The 21,018-nt window shown below is 44.5% G+C and overlaps 1 protein-coding gene across 1 annotated transcript in view; it reads left to right on the top strand.

Moving 5' to 3' along the window:
- Positions 1-16,286, top strand: part of LOC311246678 (14-3-3 protein zeta/delta-like) — a 53,597-nt gene extending 37,311 nt beyond the window's left edge. The window contains exons 4-6 of the mRNA XM_084336860.1: positions 11,101-11,264; positions 12,780-12,875; positions 15,002-16,286. Coding sequence (XP_084192986.1) covers positions 11,101-11,264; positions 12,780-12,875; positions 15,002-15,052 — 311 coding nt within the window. The 3' untranslated portion in view covers positions 15,053-16,286. The remainder of the gene's footprint in view (positions 1-11,100; positions 11,265-12,779; positions 12,876-15,001) is intronic.
- The last annotated feature ends 4,732 nt before the right edge of the window (positions 16,287-21,018 follow it).

The following is a 21,018-nucleotide window of genomic DNA, read 5'->3' on the forward strand; positions in this document are numbered from 1 at the left end:
TCACACACTGGCTTGTGCTCAAATTGAACGGGCACTTTCACTTTATTACCAGCTATACTCATGTTTAGATTGTTACCAACTCATTCATTCACACGTTCAGTCGGACCACGTGGCCCAGCTATTGGCTATATTTCTGTCATTGTTGTCTCATTTGGTTTAAAGAGAGCGGTCGAGTGATGCATTAAGTGGTATGAAATACTTAGCAGTAGTGTAATAGTGGTATGAAATACTTAGCAGTAGTGTAATAGTGGTATGAAATACTTAGCAGTAGTGTAATAGTGGTATGAAATACTTAGCAGTAGTGTAATAGTGGTATGAAATACTTAGCAGTAGTGTAATAAAGTGGTATGAAATACTTAGCAGTAGTGTAATAAAGTGGTATGAAATACTTAGCAGTAGTGTAATAAAGTGGTATGAAATACTTAGCAGTAGTGTAATAGTGGTATGAAATACTTAGCAGTAGTGTAATAGTGTTATGAAATACTTAGCAGTAGTGTAATAAAGTGGTATGAAATACTTAGCAGTAGTGTAATAAAGTGGTATGAAATACTTAGCAGTAGTGTAATAGTGTTATGAAATACTTAGCAGTAGTGTAATAGTGTTATGAAATACTTCTGGGTTCCCAGCTTCAGACGGACGGCACACAGGGTCTTGAAACAAACATGTTTTAATCCACAATAGAAAACAGGATTTCTCACAAGGAAGTGGGGATGATGACTCTTGTAAAAAAAATCTTTTTTGGGCCACTTTATTAAAGTAAAGAATGGCAGGAAATGTGGGTGGGGGGGGGGGGGGGGGGGGGAATCATGGGCCGGATTCAAACCTACGGCATTATTACATGGTATGTACTTAGTAACAAACATGAAGCTATTGAAGCCGAATACGAGGAAGAGACAACATTGTGACTAATCCAGGGGCTATACGAGGGGGATCAACATTGTGACTAATCCAGGGGCTATACGAGGGGGATCAACATTGTGACTAATCCAGGGGCTATACGAGGGGGATCAACATTGTGACTAATCCAGGGGCTATACGAGGGGGATCAACATTGTGACTAATCCAGGGGCTATACGAGGGGGATTAACATTGTGACTAATCCAGGGGCTATACGAGGGGGATCAACATTGTGACCAGGGGCTATACGAGGGGGATTAACATTGTGACCAGGGGCTATACGAGGGGGTTGGATATGCTATTGATATTTCACATTTGGTCATAAAGGGAACATTTTATTACAGCTGTTATCAATACACATTTATAAAACGAGACATATTTAGCCAGAATATGTTGCCAGAACTAACCAACTAAAAGAAAAATGTTAATTTGGGTCGCAACCCGTAGTTTGAGAACCACTGCACTGGTCTAAATGGTTGAAGTATCCGCCCCATGTAGAGGAGGAGTCGGGAGCTTTTAACTGCATGCGAGTGTTCACCTTAAAGACCAGAGAGTCTGTAGGAAAGAAGAGCCTCCCTACAGTGTAATCACAGCACCGGGCCATTAATGCAGACCAAGCAGCCAGCCACTGCCAGCCATGATACAAGTCAGTTGTACATGCAAAAAAAAAAAGTCAGTCATGCAAGTAGAGAAGTGCTCCAGCCAGCCAGGCAGTCGGTCATGTCCTCACACAGTAGTTGCCTGCCTGTCGACTATACATTTAGTTTACAAGAAAAGCAGAGCAGCCAGCCAGCAAGTCAGTCAGTCAGTCATAGAGACATAGCAGTCAGTCAGTCATAGAGACATAGCAGTCAGTCAGTCATAGAGACATAGCAGTCAGTCAGTCATAGAGACATAGCAGTCAGTCAGTCAGTCAGTCAGTCATAGAGACATAGCAGTCAGTCAGTCAGTCAGTCATAGAGACATAGCAGTCAGTCAGTCAGTCATAGAGACATAGCAGTCAGTCAGTCAGTCAGTCATAGAGACATAGCAGTCAGTCAGTCAGTCATAGAGACATAGCAGTCAGTCAGTCAGTCAGTCATAGAGACATAGCAGTCAGTCAGTCATAGAGACATAGCAGTCAGTCAGTCAGTCAGTCATAGAGACATAGCAGTCAGTCAGTCATAGAGACATAGCAGTCAGTCAGTCAGTCATAGAGACATAGCAGTCAGTCAGTCAGTCATAGAGACATAGCAGTTAGTCAGTCAGTCAGTCATAGAGACATAGCAGTCAGTCAGTCAGTCAGTCATAGAGACATAGCAGTCAGTCAGTCATAGAGACATAGCAGTCAGTCAGTCATAGAGACATAGCAGTCAGTCAGTCAGTCATAGAGACATAGCAGTCAGTCAGTCAGTCATAGAGACATAGCAGTCAGTCAGTCAGTCATAGAGACATAGCAGTCAGTCAGTCAGTCAGTCAGTCATAGAGACATAGCAGTCAGTCAGTCAGTCATAGAGACATAGCAGTCAGTCAGTCGGTCAGTCATAGAGACATAGCAGTCAGTCAGTCATAGAGACATAGCAGTCAGTCAGTCAGTCATAGAGACATAGCAGTAGTCAGTCAGTCAGTCAGTCAGTCATAGAGACATAGCAGTCAGTCAGTCATAGAGACATAGCAGTCAGTCAGTCATAGAGACATAGCAGTCAGTCAGTCAGTCATAGAGACATAGCAGTCAGTCAGTCATAGAGACATAGCAGTCAGTCAGTCATAGAGACATAGCAGTCAGTCAGTCATAGAGACATAGCAGTCAGTCAGTCAGTCATAGAGACATAGCAGTCAGTCAGTCAGTCATAGAGACATAGCAGTCAGTCAGTCAGTCATAGAGACATAGCAGTCAGTCATAGAGACATAGCAGTCAGTCAGTCATAGAGACATAGCAGTCAGTCAGTCATAGAGACATAGCAGTCAGTCAGTCATAGAGACATAGCAGTCAGTCAGTCATAGAGACATAGCAGTCAGTCAGTCATAGAGACATAGCAGTCAGTCAGTCAGTCAGTCATAGAGACATAGCAGTCAGTCAGTCAGTCATAGAGACATAGCAGTCAGTCAGTCAGTCAGTCATAGAGACATAGCAGTCAGTCAGTCAGTCATAGAGACATAGCAGTCAGTCAGTCAGTCATAGAGACATAGCAGTCAGTCAGTCAGTCATAGAGACATAGCAGTCAGTCAGTCAGTCAGTCATAGAGACATAGCAGTCAGTCAGTCAGTCATAGAGACATAGCAGTCAGTCAGTCAGTCAGTCATAGAGACATAGCAGTCAGTCAGTCATAGAGACATAGCAGTCAGTCAGTCATAGAGACATAGCAGTCAGTCAGTCAGTCATAGAGACATAGCAGTCAGTCAGTCAGTCATAGAGACATAGCAGTCAGTCAGTCAGTCATAGAGACATAGCAGTCAGTCAGTCAGTCAGTCATAGAGACATAGCAGTCAGTCAGTCAGTCATAGAGACATAGCAGTCAGTCAGTCATAGAGACATAGCAGTCAGTCAGTCAGTCATAGAGACATAGCAGTAGTCAGTCAGTCAGTCAGTCAGTCATAGACATAGCAGTCAGTCAGTCATAGAGACATAACAGTCAGTCAGTCATAGAGACATAGCAGTCAGTCAGTCAGTCATAGAGACATAGCAGTCAGTCAGTCATAGAGACATAGCAGTCAGTCAGTCATAGAGACATAGCAGTCAGTCAGTCATAGAGACATAGCAGTCAGTCAGTCAGTCATAGAGACATAGCAGTCAGTCAGTCAGTCATAGAGACATAGCAGTCAGTCAGTCAGTCATAGAGACATAGCAGTCAGTCATAGAGACATAGCAGTCAGTCAGTCAGTCATAGAGACATAGCAGTCAGTCAGTCATAGAGACATAGCAGTCAGTCAGTCATAGAGACATAGCAGTCAGTCAGTCATAGAGACATAGCAGTCAGTCAGTCAGTCAGTCATAGAGACATAGCAGTCAGTCAGTCAGTCATAGAGACATAGCAGTCAGTCAGTCAGTCAGTCATAGAGACATAGCAGTCAGTCAGTCATAGAGACATAGCAGCCAGTCAGTCATAGAGACATAGCAGAGCAGCCAGCCAGCTTGTCGGCCGTCCGCAGGAGAGAGTGAGGGAGAGAACAGGGTGTGGTCATGACTAAGCACTTCCTGTGCGCTGCAGCAGGCTGACTGACTGGTAGGAGCAGGTGCTGACTTGTCGCGCAGTCCTCGCTGGAGAATCAATGAATCAATGAGTGAATAAGACAATTGGCAGCTTTTTCCAAGTGACCTTTCTAGTAATTTCTCCCAATATGGGATTAACCGGTTCTTAAAGGGAAACGTCCCCTCCCCGAGATAAAAACATGTCAGTATCGTCTCAAATATAGGCTGAATCTTACGATCAACAAAACAATCTACGCTCTTGTTAAGTAGGGGTCAAATACGTAGCTCATAGCTACAGAGGCTTAAGACACAGTAGCTGCCTGCCTTCCACACCCAACTGAAATTGAGGCCCTACATAATCCCTTCGAGAGAGAGAGAGAGAGAGGTGTGTCCCCTGACATATCCATACCATTAGTCATCACTTTATCGCCACTAGGGGAAAGTCATTAGGAGCGTTTGAATGGTTGCTACAATACACCAGTAGCAAGCGGCAAGTCTCAAACTGAATGTCCTGGTTAGACGAGGTATAATAATACTCTGGGCAAAGCCAGTGCATTCTATCCTATTCACGTTGGATTGTGTAGGAGACCTAGCATGCACGGCACGGCAAGGGGCTCGAGGTTGAACACTAGCCCACCGGCTGGTAAACTTGGCTGTGGCTCAGATGGTCTCGTCGGTTCCATCTGCCACCCCGGCGACCAGCTTGGCCTCCCTCCTTTCTGTTCCAAAACCACTTCTGCTTTATATTGGTACTCTGTCCAATGGACTTCTAAACCCTCTAGCCCCCTTTTTAGCTGCTCGATCAAAACATGACTTTCGTGCCCCGCTGTAATGTGGTTGTGTTGGTCAGATCGTCATGGTTTCCGTTTGTCCCCACTGAGGAATGGAGTGGCACGGATCAAGGAAGCAGGGAGGCCCAGCTAGTGTATGTAATGTGGGAAGGGAGGGGCCGAGGGGGGTGGAGGAGTTACACAAGGCTCAGTTCCTCTTTGTGTCCGTCTGACGGACAGTCAGTCCATTGTGCTCATCGGGGGGGGGGGGGGAATCTACACACCTCTTCTCCAGTCTAACAGAAAAACTCCCTCTGACTCCCAATAGAGGCCTTGTACAGGACGTTTATGTAGTTCCCTTTCTTCCAGTGTGGCTGCTCGCCTGTAACCGTTGGTAAGCACTTGCACTGGCAGAGCAGGTAAAACACTGGACATGCGTGATATTACTGTTCTACTGTGACTTGTTTACTTAACTAGATCCAGTAAGAAGACACTAAACTGTTGTTTTTGTTGATGCATTTCTCATATCACCCCCGGCAACTAAACAAGTTACCGTTCTGTACAAGGCCTCCACTGAGACTGAGAGTGCTGCCTGCTCCCCGTAACTTGATCACAAGTGAATCATTTAAATGAAGAGCCGTACAAGCACACGTTGTTTTCAGACGAGTCTAATCTAAATCTCATTTTCTAAAAGTTAATGTTGTGTACGCTGGAAGACTGCCGAGACGGTGTACCTTCACATCATTCCTGCTCTGTTTGGTGGTAGTGTTCTGTATTCATCATAATCATCAACAGAGAGCTGGTAGTGTTCTGTATTCATCATCATCATCATCATCAGAGAGCTGGTAGTGTTCTGTATTCATCAACAGAGAGCTGGTAGTGTTCTGTATTCATCATCATCAACAGAGAGCTGGTAGTGTTCTGTATTCATCATCATCATCAACAGAGAGCTGGTAGTGTTCTGTATTCATCATCATCATCATCATCAGAGAGCTGGTAGTGTTCTGTATTCATCATCATCATCAGAGAGCTGGTAGTGTTCTGTATTCATCATCATCAGAGAGCTGGTAGTGTTCTGTATTCATCATCATCATCATCATCATCATCAGAGAGCTGGTAGTGTTCTGTATTCATCATCATCATCATCATCATCAGAGGGCTGGTAGTGTTCTGTATTCATCATCATCAACAGAGAGCTGGTAGTGTTCTGTATTCATCATCATCAACAGAGAGCTGGTAGTGTTCTGTATTCATCATCAACAGAGAGCTGGTAGTGTTCTGTATTCATCATCATCAACAGAGAGCTGGTAGTGTTCTGTATTCATCATCATCAACAGAGAGCTGGTAGTGTTCTGTATTCATCATCATCATCAGAGAGCTGGTAGTGTTCTGTATTCATCATCATCAACATCAGAGAGCTGGTAGTGTTCTGTATTCATCATCATCATCAACAGAGAGCTGGTAGTGTTCTGTATTCATCATCATCATCAACAGAGAGCTGGTAGTGTTCTGTATTCATCATCAACTGATGATGCTGATCTGCAGTAACGCCCCCTCTATGGTTGTAGCGCAACCATTTGCTCAACAGAGCGAGTGGAAATAGCGACACTATTTTAACAGTAATATAAAACCACTATCTCCTACAGAAGAGGGCTATTGGGATTATTATTTTTTTGTATCTACTTTTTCTCCCTTCTATTTTTCTCCCGTCTCCAATTTCGTATTGTCCAATTCTACCCTCCCCTGTCTCGAACGTTGCTAGACTATGCCTCCCACAAGCCGGCTGCAATGTGGACCAAGCCTTGCATCACGTGTCCCCTCCGGTACTCGAGGAGGCAGCCGTCGCATCTTTTCACCTGCACAGCGCGATCTCTCAGCGTCGGGGGTCTGCCCTCGTCGCTTCCTGATTCTACTGCGCAGGCGCACCAACCGACCTGTAGGAGTCGATGTCCACAACGTCCGATCCCCACCCACCAGCTCCCCTCCCCCTAATACTGCCAATTGTATTAGTATGAACGACCAGCCAAGCTGATAGCAACGCAGAGAGCTGGGCTCGAACCCAGCATCTCCTGCGTTGGTGGCGAGCGCCTTGCCCACTGCGCCACCTAGCCGCCCCTATTAGGATTATTTGTAAAGCAGACTATCGAGAACACACCAACATATTATCATTATTATGATTATTGTTATCATAATTATGGTAATGATTATTATTGGAATTGGGCAGGAAACATACGTTTTCTTCATGCTGCTCCTTTTCGACCATGGGTGTATCATGTTAAAAAAAGAAAGAAAAAGATGTTGGTGATATTGTGCAAAGATGAACTGTACCCCATGTACGAAACTAAGTAAAATTAATGAGTACTTGATTAGAAATAGAAAACAATTAATATTTTGGGGGGGGGGGGGGGGATTACAGATGTGTTCCATAGACTCACAGGAATTGTGTAAAGTTGCCCAAATAGTGAAAGGAATAGCAAGACATGTCCCCTTTAACTGTTGAAAGGGAGCTGTACTCTTGGTTTCTCAGTATTTGTAGAAAGTTGCTTTACTACAGAGTAGAATGAACTCGCAGCTCTGTACATATGGTCAGAGATATAACCCTAAATTACTGCACATGTTCCAGCTTCCGGCTTTATAAAAGGATGTGAGTTGGGCGTCAGACAATGGGGGCCACTCCTACCAAACACAAAAGGAATGGAGGGGCTGAGCTTTTACTTCTGGTACGCCCAGGGGTGCAGTGGTCATGCCACGCGGTACCACGCCGTCCCAGTCCTTCTGTAAACATTGTTAATTTAGTTTGTATTTACTTTTCTAGTTTAAGTTAATTCAATTAAAGAAATTGTAACTACAATATTGTATCTACAATTACATTTAAAACATTGTTTGTTTTTCAACCATATCTGTTGACAATATAATTTCTTTATATATTGAAGGCTACATCTTGCTACCTTTTTCAGCCTCTCTATTTCAAGGCAATATTTACAAGAACTAAACTGAAACTAGTAATTTCCTATACAAACATGTTTCCTACTATTTATGCATAATGATCATCTGTTCTGTATGCGCGCGGGAGGGGTGACGATGGCCTCCTTCATACAGGCATAATCTCACATCGGTTGCTTATGAAAAGAGAAACAAATGAGGCCCTTGTCGGTGTAGATCTTTAGATGAAATCCTAAATTCTGTTGCCTTAGGATTTACATGAACAAAAACAAAGTGAGGCAATAGCAATAAATAAAAGTGTGCCTTTGTTTTAACTTTTAAGTGTGCATTGATCAAGCTAAATAAACACACACTTAATGAAAATGGCTTATGTGGTCTAAGCCTCAATGGCTTATGTGGTCTAAGCCTGAACACAAACTAACATACATGGATCTTTGACTGGTATGAGGCTCAAGCCGCTTTAGCTTGTGGGACAGAAAGACCAACAGGGATCTCCTTGTCTTGCTTACAATAAAGCCAGATTATGAAGAAATGGGTCCTAAAGGGGTTTGAGTGGCAGGGAGGCGGCGCACGGCACCGGCAGCCACAGATGACGCTCCGCATTGGTTGTTTTAGCCACAACGACCACCGGCGCCTCGCCGAAAACACCTGACTCATGATGAAGCCCATTACCAACCGCGCAAAGCAAGTCATAACTGATGCTGTCGTCTCGTTCATTGCTCAAGACGAGAGGCCTGTCGATATACTGGAAGGGGAGGGATTTAAATGGTTGGTGGAAACACTGGAGCAGGGTAGCTGCACTCTGCCCTGCCCTACGCCACATATCACCCTTGTGGGGCAGCAGGGTAGGAGGGCAGGACAACGGGACAGGAGAGGAGGGCAGCAGGGCCCAATGACACATGGGACAAAAATAATATTACCCTTTTTAATTGAAATATGGCGTGTTTCTTTTTTTTTTATATATATTTTTTTTATTATTGCAAAACAAAAAATTATTAAAAGTCAGTACTCGACACACAATGCATAATGAAACTTTCAGTAAAGGTGGTTAAAATATATGCAAGTACAGAAACAGGATAAAACAAAAATAGTCTATAATAACATTTTAACCGTATACAGTGTATATCCAGCGTAATTACAATTATATAAATGTTAGTATATAATATACCCCTAATACCTATTTTCTAAAACCCTACACACATATGCTCCAGCTCAAACCCCCCCCTCCCGGACCCCCTCTTGGATAGTACCTCCATTATCCCTCACTCCTAACCAGACACTACCATTATAAGCTAGCTTTTATTCTCTCCACCACTTCTAACCACATTGACATTTTGGATTCATTGAGCCCCAGAATTCTTGCTGTAGATATTTCTTGATATATCACATCGAGATATGTAAGAAACCACACTTTTCGGCAAATTTTTTCCGGTTGAAACCAACGTGATGCGATCAGTTTTTTAGCTACTGTGATACCCGATAAAACCAATCTTTTTAGTTGTGGATTCACTGCAAACTCAAAAACATCATTCAATAGTAATACCGCGGGGTGTACAGGTATATTCCAAAATACGAGTATTGATAATTGTTGGGACACATCTTTCCAGAATGCCTTAACTGGTGGGCAGTCCCAATACATGTGCATAAATGTTCCTTCGTCCCCATTTGTACATTGGGAGCATTTGGAGTCTTGTATAAGCCCCATTTTGCACAGCCTTATAGGAGTCAAGTATGTCCTGTGAATATAGTTCAGATTGATTTGTTGATGATCCGGGTTCCTTGATGTAAGTCGGACATTTGCCCAGGCTCCTTGCCAATCAAAGTCATATTCCAGGTCTGGTATATCCCTCCTCCAGACAGTGTCTAGTTGAAGGGTTTCATACGAGGACGTTAGTAATTGATAATAAAAACCTGATACAAAACCTCCCAATGTATCTCTTTCATAGAAAAATTTGTGGTATCTGTGGTGTTCAATTGGTATGAGTAATGGAACACCGTGAGATCTCATACAAAGTCGTAACTGTATGTAAAAAAGCCATGTGGACTCGGTGAGGTTAAACTTTATGCATATTTCGACATAACTACAGAGGCCCTTGTTATTAAAAATATCCCCTAATGAGTGTATGCCTTTCTCTTCCCATATAGGGAATCTTATAGGTCGTTTTCCCATTAAGAGTGCATTGTTATTGAATATGGGAGTGTGATTATGCCATTCTTGAGGGTTAGGATATTTCTTTTGTGTTTCCCGCCATGTTCTGATTGCATGGGTAATTATTGGGCCAAATTCTCGCTCACAATGCTTGATTGAAAGTTTAGTGTGTGCTATGTCTTTCAGTCTCTGTGTGTTTCATGATTTAAAGGGCTAGTTTAGATCTTTAGAACCGTAGCCCTATTTCCTAGGGTACCAATCAACCAATGATGTTGTCGGTCGTTGGAGTCCTTCCTCGGCACAGTCCATGCTGTTCTTCATGCTAGCTCTGGCTGGTTAGCCACCAACCAATGCAAAGTCGATGGGTTCGCGCTCCTGTCTGTAGATTTCGGTGATTTTAGACGGCTAGTACAGACGGGAGCTCGACCCCACGGACTTTGCGTTTGTTTTGTTGCTATTAGCCGGCGCTAGTGTGAGGAGCGGCGTGGACGACACTGAGACTCTGCTGATCCAACAACATACTACGGCTAGGGTTCCAAAAGATTGGAACTATCCCTTTTACGCTATTTTATAACATCAGTCTTCTTTCTCTGTCTCTCCCTCCTTTTTATTGGGTGAGTACATAAGACGAGACATACAATATGCTGTGATACATAAGCCATAAGGTATACTCTGGCTAATAGGGGTGTAACGGTACACAAAAACCACGGTACGGTACGTACCTCGGTTTTGAAGTCGCGGTTCGGTACCGGTTTTCGATACAGTGGGGGAGAGTTTGGCTTTCCATGTTTCACTCAGGGGTGATGTAGTGTGCAGTAACTAATTGTACTTGTAGGGCTGTCAACGAATATTCTATATTGATAATAATTATATTAGATTGTGAAAAAAAACAGCCCCCGGTGGGCAGTCGTTAGTGGTTAACATACTGTTGTATTCGTTCGGTACACAGCCGTTCGGTACGGTACGGTACACACTAAAACGGTTCGATACGTGTACCTTTACACTCCTACTGGCTAATGATACATAAGGTATACTCTGGCTAATGATACATAAGGTATACTCTACTAATGATACATAAGGTATACTCTACTAATGATACAGATAAGGTATACTCTACTAATGATACATAAGGTATACTCTGCTAATGACGCTTGTCGTCTCTGTCTCCTCAGCCATCATTGACAGCTCACAGGAGGCCTACAAAGATGCGTTTGAGATCAGCAAGAAGGACATGCAGCCCACGCACCCCATCCGCCTCGGCCTCGCCCTGAACTTCTCCGTCTTCTACTACGAGATCCTCAACACACCTGACGAGGCCTGCAAGCTGGCCAAATCGGTAAGCACACGCACACACTCTTTTCTTCACATTTAGATCACTGATTGGGCCTTTAACCTCTTAACTCATTGACTGCCAAAAATGAGTATATATATTAATTCGATATATATATATATATATTGTATAAAAAAATATGCACACCCGAGCCGCGAGAGGTGTGACGCTGGCGGGCAAATCGTCCTGTATACGTGCCGTCACTACTGTACTGACACTACATCACTACTGTACTGACACTACATCACTACTGTACTGACACTACATCACTACTGTACTGACACTACATCACTACTAGGGATGGGTACCGAATTCGGTACTTTTGAGGTACCGAACCGAAACACGTCGGTACTACCGAGTATCGAATCAAGTGAGAAACCGAAAAAAAAATAAAAAAAAATATTTCTTATTAATTTTTTTTTTTTTTGGATTTTTTTTGGATTTTTTTTTTTACGACTGAGGTAGGTAAATTAAATTTCTTGAGACTAAAGTACCGAAAAAAGGTACCGTTGGGTACCGGTATCGATTCACAGGTACCGGTATCGGTTCAAATGTGAAAGGTACCCATCCCTAATCACTACTGTACTGACACTACATCACTACTGACACTACATCACTACTGACACTACATCACTACTGTACTGACACTACATCACTACTGTACTGACACTACATCACTACTGACACTACATCACTACTGTACTGACACTACATCACTACTGACACTACATCACTACTGACACTACATCACTACTGTACTGACACTACATCACTACTGACACTACATCACTACTGACACTACATCACTACTGTACTGACACTACATCACTACTGACACTACATCACTACTGTACTGACACTACATCACTACTGACACTACATCACTACTGTACTGACACTACATCACTACTGTACTGACACTACATCACTACTGACACTACATCACTACTGTGCTGACACTACATCACTACTGTACTGACACTACATCACTACTGTACTGACACTACATCACTACTGTACTGACACTACATCACTACTGACACTACATCACTACTGTACTGACACTACATCACTACTGTACTGACACTACATCACTACTGTACTGACACTACATCACTACTGTACTGACACTACATCACTACTGACACTACATCACTACTGTACTGACACTACATCACTACTGACACTACATCACTACTGTACTGACACTACATCACTACTGTACTGACACTACATCACTACTGTACTGACACTACATCACTACTGTACTGACACTACATCACTACTGACACTACATCACTACTGACACTACATCACTACTGTACTGACACTACATCACTACTGTACTGACACTACATCACTACTGTACTGACACTACATCACTACTGTACTGACACTACATCACTACTGTACTGACACTACATCACTACTGTACTGACACTACATCACTACTGTACTGAGGTCCTTGTTTTTGTAAGACGCCTCTTCTAAACCGTTGCCTGTGTGTTCTGACTCCTGTAGGCTTTCGATGATGCCATTGCGGAGCTCGACTCACTGAATGAAGACTCGTACAAAGACAGTACGTTGATCATGCAGCTACTGAGAGACAATTTGACAGTAAGTGGATATTATTTCAAGAGCATTTCACAAACACGAGTGCTGCAGCACTTTTGATACAGACGGACGATGTGCCAATCGGGCACATACCTTGCCAGGGGCTTTTAACAAAGTTAGGGGGCTTTCACACCTAAGTTAAGCTTATGTAGTGTGGTGGTGAAAGGGTTAATTTGAAGTGGTCCAAATCACACCAACACAAACTCAACCAGGCAGATGTGAAAGCATACATGTGTCGGAATATAAGATACAAGATGTTTATTATCATCCTGGGGGTTAATTATGTTTAACCCTTTCACTACCACACCACCAAATGGTTAACCCTTTCACTGCCACGTGACAAATGGATAACCCTTTCACTACCACACTACAGAAGGTTAACCTTTCACTACCACACTACAGTGACCGTCTGTAGTGTGGTAGTGAAAGGGTTAACCTTCTGTAGTGTGGTAGTGAAAGGGTTAACATGTACGACACAACAACTGTTTGAAGAGAATATACATAAGACCAAATAAGAACATACAGAATTAATTATAATAATTAGGTATGCCCCGATCATGTTTTTTGCCACCGATACCGATCACCGATCGTCGTGAGCCATATCGGCCGATACCGATCCGATACCGATCGTTTTTGATTAAAAGAAATTAAAATTTATTTTATATAATTTCTTTTTTTTTTTATATAAAATATATATATTATATAATTTAGACTTGTACTTGTATTATCTGCGAGACATCGCCACCACGCAACAAGCTCCACTGTCTGTGTGTACTCTAGTAGCCTCCAGCTACAGCCAGGATTCTCCGGAGCTGCAGCTGGACCTATACTCGAGTAGCCTCGAGCTACGGCCAGGATTCTCCGGCGCTGCACCTGGACCCTATTGGTATAACGTTACTTAACTGTGCTCAGCAAGCCCTCAGCTCGAATACGCATCAAATCAGTGTTATAAGACATTGATATCAGGAGCTATCTGTAGCTACTGCTAGCCGGATATATAACGTTAATACAACGCCTCAGTGAATTATTTAGTTCAATGGGACATTTCGTTTTTAACAGTGAACTAACTTGCGCTAACGTGAGCTAACAGCTAACAGGTATCATACCTACCTACTATACTTGCTAGAGCGTTTGTTGATGTCAGGAGCTATCTGTAGCTGGCCGGCTAGATACCGTTCGGTTAGACAATGCCTCATCATGTATTAAACTAAAAGTGAATAGTTGACTGGGTCATTTTGTAACGGTAGCTAAGCTAACGTTAGCTCAGGGAGACACACGCCGTCCTCCCGTGTCTCACTAGACTAGACCCGTGTTTACATGCGTGCGGGAGGGGCTGGACTCGAGAGCAGACGCCGCACCACCGGTGTCTGAGACAGAACTCAGCGACAGCGACTGAGATCGGGTTTGACGATCGGTGAAAATAAAACATTATCACCGATCACTGATCGCATATTTATACTGAATATCGGCCGATAACGATCGGTGGCCGATCGATCGGGGCATCCCTAATAATAATGAAATAAAATGGATTGACACGAGGGATCTCCATTGAAATACATTTTGAACAATCGATGCAACTGATATGATATGACAAAGAATATGGGGCTCAATGTTCTCGAGAGGTTCAGCACTGTGCTAAAATAGGGACAATATATTTATATCTGTATCGCCGTACCAGAAATGAAATGTGACGGTACATATCGTGGGGCAGAAAAAACATATCGCTCACATTTCATCCTGCTCTCGTCATTCTACGTGCTGACCTTTGACCTGTAGGCGGGGCAGAGTGTACATGGTGACCTTTGACCTGTATGAGGGGGGGCAGAGTGTACATGGTGACCTTTGACCTGTAGGAGGGGGGGGGGGGGCAGAGTGTACATGGTGACCTTTGACCTGTGTGGGGGGGGCCAGAGTGTAGATTCTATAAGGAGCCTCACTGGTATCACAGGACTAGGAACATCCATGGCTTTCGTGACGCCATGCAGACTGTCCTTTTGTTCAGACGTTGGCGAGAGGAGGAACAGGAACTAACATGTATCTTCTCTCTCTTCCTCCTCTCTCTCTTCTCCGTCTCTTCCTCCTCTCTCTCTTCCTCCTCTCTCTCTGTTCCTCTTCCCTCTCTTTCCCAGCTGTGGACCTCTGACACTCAGGTCGAAGGTGAGGATCAACAGGAGTCCTGAGGATCGAGAGGAGTCCAGAGGATGAGACGAACACCCCACCCCCCACTCTCTCTCTCACTCTGTCGTCCCCGTCTTGCCTGTCCTCATCGTCCCGGCTCATCATCATCATCATCATCCAACACTGAGACCACCTCTTGTTCTTCTTGGTCGTCCAGCTCGCTCTCTCTCTCCATCTTCCTTCTTTTAGTTGTTGTCACCATCAAGACATCTCGCCCCTCGACTGGTTTACTCTTCTTCTTTTATAGTTATTACGGGAACGGGATATGTTTTGGAACAAGGGGGTGGGGAGGGAGGGGGGTGGCGGCAGGAGGCTGGTAGACGGGATGTGGGGGGCAGGAGGCTGGTAGACGGGATGAGGGCGGTAAACGTGTGTTGGGGTTCGTGGGCACTAGTGAGCGGCCCTTCTTTATATTTTTTGTTTTCGTGTGTGGGGGGACAATGGGGGTCTTGCATTATTGATGCACTGGGTGAGGGGGGGACGAGTTCTCAAACACGTGTGGAAAAACGCGTGGGGAAATGGTTATACTGTACGTGCGTTCTGTTCATGTTTATTATGGTCTTGTGCTCGATCTACACTCGTTTTTCGCTCTCGACGATACATCCGTGGGTTTTTTTTTTTCACAGCGTGGCAGTCGGTCCCTCGTATCCGAGGAGGCGCAGGGTTTTTTAGTCCATACTTAGCTTAGAGAACTTGACAGCGGAAGGAGGGAAAGAAGGGGTAAGGTAGTACGAAGAGAGTGCCGGAACAGAAGGGTTACATTCCATTTACTGTCACTTGCTCAACTTTCTTATTTCCCCCCCCCCCCGCCCGCTTTTAGTTTGTCCTCTCGGGGTGACCTGCATTTGTATTTCTATGTATCAATTACGAGGTATAGAAAACTTATGAACAAAAAATAAATAAAAAATAGCACACAAGCTTGTTGCTGTTGCTGTGCGTGTGAGCAGAACAGTGAGAATATCTTTCCCCCATGTGCTTATCTAGTTACTGCTTTTCCAATTTAAGGTTTTTATTTGTTTTTATTTTTATTTTTATTTTTATTTTTTTTGATACTTGCCTAAATTGCATGTGGCTGAGAAGTAGTTAGCAGAGAGGTAAGGGAGGTCGCTGCCGGGCTGGCTAGCTTTGATCATGTCTTTGGAATTTTCATACAGAACACCCAAACATAACTGTTATTTGGAGGGAAATATGTAATTTCATGTATGTGGAATAAAAAAAAAAGATAATTTAAAAGTTCTTAAGTTGTCCAGTTTTATTGATGGTGGTAGTCCTGCCTGTGGTTACCTAATGGCTTAAGATTTACATTCAGCTATAGCTTTTTAAGACATATTTGGTTGCTATAATTTGACCAAGGCAAGGATGGACATTCATTTAAGCCAAAGATGGTCTAAGAAGCTTTAGTCAAAGATGGTGGATGTCTTATTATTCACTATCTTTGACTTAAAGGTAGAATCTGTAATGTCAAACGAGGACAACGTGGTACTGCACTTTTGACAGTTATTTTCCTTGTCCAGACGAAGACTGATCCGATCTTTTTCGTTCATTTAAAAAAAGAAAAAAAAATCCGTAAACATGAAATCGTTTCAAGAGATGTGTCCAAGCGAAAACACTGAAATGCTGTAACGCTGCCACAAAATGTACAAAATAAACGTCTTTCCGGTGTTTTAGACATTGCTCTTTTATTTTGAAACACCCCGACCGGAAGTATTATTGCTGCTATCGCTAGCGACTTGTGTCGTCCGGTTCTGTGTTTTTGAGTTAACGCTAATACAAATGTTGAGATTGTTGGTGAACAACTAACTTTAGGTTAGTTTTAACGTTAGCTAGCAGCAGGGATGGAAATAGAAATAGTTACTGCATGAATTTTCATCTCAAAGAACGTATTTGAAATAAGTGGCGTTGTCTGTCTTTTTAGCTTATCTTTTACAGTGTCTTTTACGTCTCGAGCAATAATGGTTATTAGAGGCTGCATTCTGTAGTGTGAAAAAATACACGAGTCTATAGAAATAAATACATTCGAGGGCGGCTATGTGGTGCAGTGGGCAAGGCGCTCACCACCACTGCGAGCCCAGCTCTCCACATTGCTTTCAGTTTAGCTGGTCGTCCGTACTAATACACATTGGCAGTATTAGGGGGTGGGAAACTGATGGGTGGGGATCGGGCGTTGTGGACAGCGACTCCTACAGGTCGGTTGGTGCGCCTGCGCAGTAGAATCAGGAAGCGATGGGGGCGGCGCCCCTCCAAAGCGCACACCCCTGATGCTGAAAGATGCGACTGCTGTTACCTCGTATCGGAGGGGACTCGTGCTATGTATGACTTAGTCCACATTGCAGCCGGCTTGTGGGAGGCAAGAAACAGCTTTCGAGACGGGAGGGTTGAATTGGATGATACGAAATTGGGATGGGAGAAAAATAGAAAATGGGGGAAAGAGTGGATAAAAAAAAAGAAATAAATTCATTTGAAAAGTTTATTTAGGAACCAATTATTTTAACATAAAAGTTTATTTTTGCGGTTACCGCGGCGGTTTGAATGGCTTCGCAAATTTGTGCGGTAAGGAAAAAATCAATACCGCAGCAGCCCTAGTATGTTTCTATTTTGTTGGCTGGGTTTGACATGGCCTTAGTTTTTGTCTGGGTTGGATTTCAGTAGGTATAGGGGAGGAGTCACTACTGCTGGCCACACCTCCGGGCTCCGGCTCTGCCTGGAGAAACTCTCTGTAGAACAACTAAACCCCCAACCCACACGTCGGGACACATCCAAAACAAACCGTAAACAAAGGGCAATACCAAGTGAGGCTCTTTTGCCTAGAGGTCACCGTTTGGCGGCGTTGCACATTATACTTTTAATCCTAGACGGAAAATGTACTTTCAGTATAGGACTAGGCTCGTTTGTGATGGTAACCAAAGATGGAGGAAGTGGTTGATCTTGCGATGAGTAACGATCACGTCGGTGATGACAGTCTTCCTTGTAAATGCAGGTTTGCAAACCAGGCGGCCATTTTGCGTCAGCTGCTGTGTGTTCTATGAATCACCGTCTGGACCAGAAAGAATGAGTCACGGAGCAGGCCGACGCTCATAGAAGGCCCTCAGTAAGCACCGAAGAGGCAGACAGACGCTCATAGAAGGACCTCTATCCCCCTCAGTACGCACCGAAGAGGCAGACAGATGCTCATAGAAGGACCTCTATCCCCCTCAGTACGCACCGAAGAGGCAGACAGACGCTCATAGAAGGCCCTCTATCCCCCTCAGTACGCACCGAAGAGGCAGACAGACAGACAGACGCTCATAGAAGGACCTCTATCCCCCTCAGTACGCACCGAAGAGGCAGACAGACAGACGCTCATAGAAGGCCCTCTATCCCCCTCAGTACGCACCGAAGAGGCAGACAGACAGACAGACAGACGCTCATAGAAGGACCTCTATCCCCCTCAGTACGCACCGAAGAGGCAGACAGACAGACAGACGCTCATAGAAGGACCTCCATCCCCCTCAGTACGCACCGAAGAGGCAGACAGACAGACAGACAGACAGACGCTCATAGAAGGCCCTCTATCCCCCTCAGTACGCACCGAAGAGGCAGACAGACAGACGCTCATAGAAGGCCCTCTATCCCCCTCAGTACGCACCGAAGAGGCAGACAGACAGACGCTCATAGAAGGCCCTCTATCCCCCTCAGTACGCACCGAAGAGGCAGACAGACAGACGCTCATAGAAGGCCCTCTATCCCCCTCAGTACGCACCGAAGAGGCAGAGAGACAGACAGACAGACGCTCATAGAAGGCCCTCTATCCCCCTCAGTACGCACCGAAGAGGCAGGCAGACAGACAGACAGACGCTCATAGAAGGCCCTCTATCCCCCTCAGTACGCACCGAAGAGGCAGACAGACAGACAGACAGACGCTCATAGAAGGCCCTCTATCCCCCTCAGTACGCACCGGAGAGGCAGACAGACAGACAGACAGACGCTCATAGAAGGACCTCTATCCCCCTCAGTACGCACCGGAGAGGCAGACAGACAGACAGACAGACGCTCATAGAAGGACCTCTATCCCCCTCAGTACGCACCGGAGAGGCAGACAGACAGACACTCATAGAAGGCCCTCTATCCCCCTCAGTACGCACCGAAGAGGCAGAGCAGACAGACAGACAGACGCTCATAGAAGGACCTCTATCCCCCTCAGTACGCACCGAAGAGGCAGACAGACAGACAGACGCTCATAGAAGGACCTATCTTTCCTCAAGTTGAATACAGACTCGGGGGTCAAGAAGGCAAGACTCGAGAGAACGGCGATAGAAATACAGTGTTACAGGGATCCTAGTATGGTCTTTGTTTCATTCTGAAGTGGAAAAACATTGAATCACATTCCGTTACGCCAATCCATACCCATTTATCAAGCAAGGGCCAAATGAAGGGGAATGTATTTTGGCGGGTGTATTCCTTGTTTTATCATACTATCGCAATGCATGCAGAGCGCCGGCAGTGAAGAACTTCAGACCTTCACTGGATTTAGTTTACATTCCGGGTTGGTGTGTCATGTCATCCCAGAGAATCCCTGCTTTTCTACTTTGCATAATAGCCTATATAATAAACCAGGTTAACCCTTTCACTGCCGCACTACCAAGCGGTTAACCCTTTCACTGCGACAATACACAGAAGGTTAACCCTTTCACTGCCACACAACGGCAGGTTAGCCCTTTCACTGCCACACTAAATGGCTGCTTTTTTATATAGCGCTTTTATCCAAAGCGCTTTACAATTTGTTACTCACATTTTACCCATTCATTCACACATTCACTCACACATTCACACACTGACGGCGGAGGCGACCATGCGAGGTGCCAACCTGCTCATCGGGAGCAATTAGGGGTTAAGTGTCTTGCTCAAGGACACATCGACACGCTGCCTGGGAGGAGCAGGAATCAAACCGGGAACCTCTGGATTGCCAGACGACTGCTCTACCTCCTGAGCCACTGTCGCACTACAGAAGGTTAACCCTTTACTATCGCACTACCGACGGTAGTGTGGCAGTGAAGGGGTTAAACATAATCTGAAGCCGGAACCCTAAAGCGATCCCTCCTCTTGAAGGGCTGAGCGGAGGCTTGCTTGTTTCCATGCAGCCTGTGTGGGTGCGTCTCTCCGCCCCGCAGCCATGCGTCCAGGATGTGGGAGGAGCAGCACAACCCACCACAGAGGAATGTAGAGCTGAAGCGCCATCTATTAAACCTTCCTCGTAAGAGCCAAGAGTGCCATCCTAACCCACCAGAGAGGGCGCCTTTTTTTTTTTAACCCAACATTTGTTTCATTTCAACCTTCTTTGTTTGGTGTTGTCGTGGACAGGCAAACGGTTATTATGCTTTTTGGTCACAGGGACCAGTGAATAATGGCATTGCCACCCATAGATATATATAGAACACTAGATAGCTTAAGGCGGAGTCACCAGCTTCGCTGAACCGCCGCCATCTTGCCCCAGTCAGCCTTTCTGTTACGTTCTATGGTAGCTGTTGGAGGGTGAGTGATCTGCACAGACAAAAATACTCATAACTCGCTGAAATATTGACTGATTTACAAACGGTTTGGTTTATTACAAGCATTATTAACGTGGCTATGATTCAAGCGGTTTGTAAAAAAACATCTTTAACACTTTGATTGCCCAAGGTTAAATTCATGATATACCATCCCTTGCCAGCTCTATTTAACATGGAGAAGTTCCCCTTCTTTGCAGGGCTATAACTTTTTAAATTATATTGCTAGATTGCCATTATTAGGGCCCATTCAATGTCCTATATGTATTGTTCATGGTGTAGCAACGTTAAACTTTTTCATTCACATATTCATACTAAAATATGGTCTAAAGTATAAGTATGTTTTCATCTCTTTCTGCAGCTTTCTCCAGAACGTGATTTATAGCCCCAAATGCATTATATTGATGATCAAATACAGTTTGGTAGGAATCTGTGCGAGATCAAAA

Source organism: Notolepis coatsorum, assembly GCF_963971535.1.
Source record: "Notolepis coatsorum genome assembly, chromosome: 19".
Taxonomy (NCBI): domain Eukaryota; kingdom Metazoa; phylum Chordata; class Actinopteri; order Aulopiformes; family Paralepididae; genus Notolepis; species Notolepis coatsorum.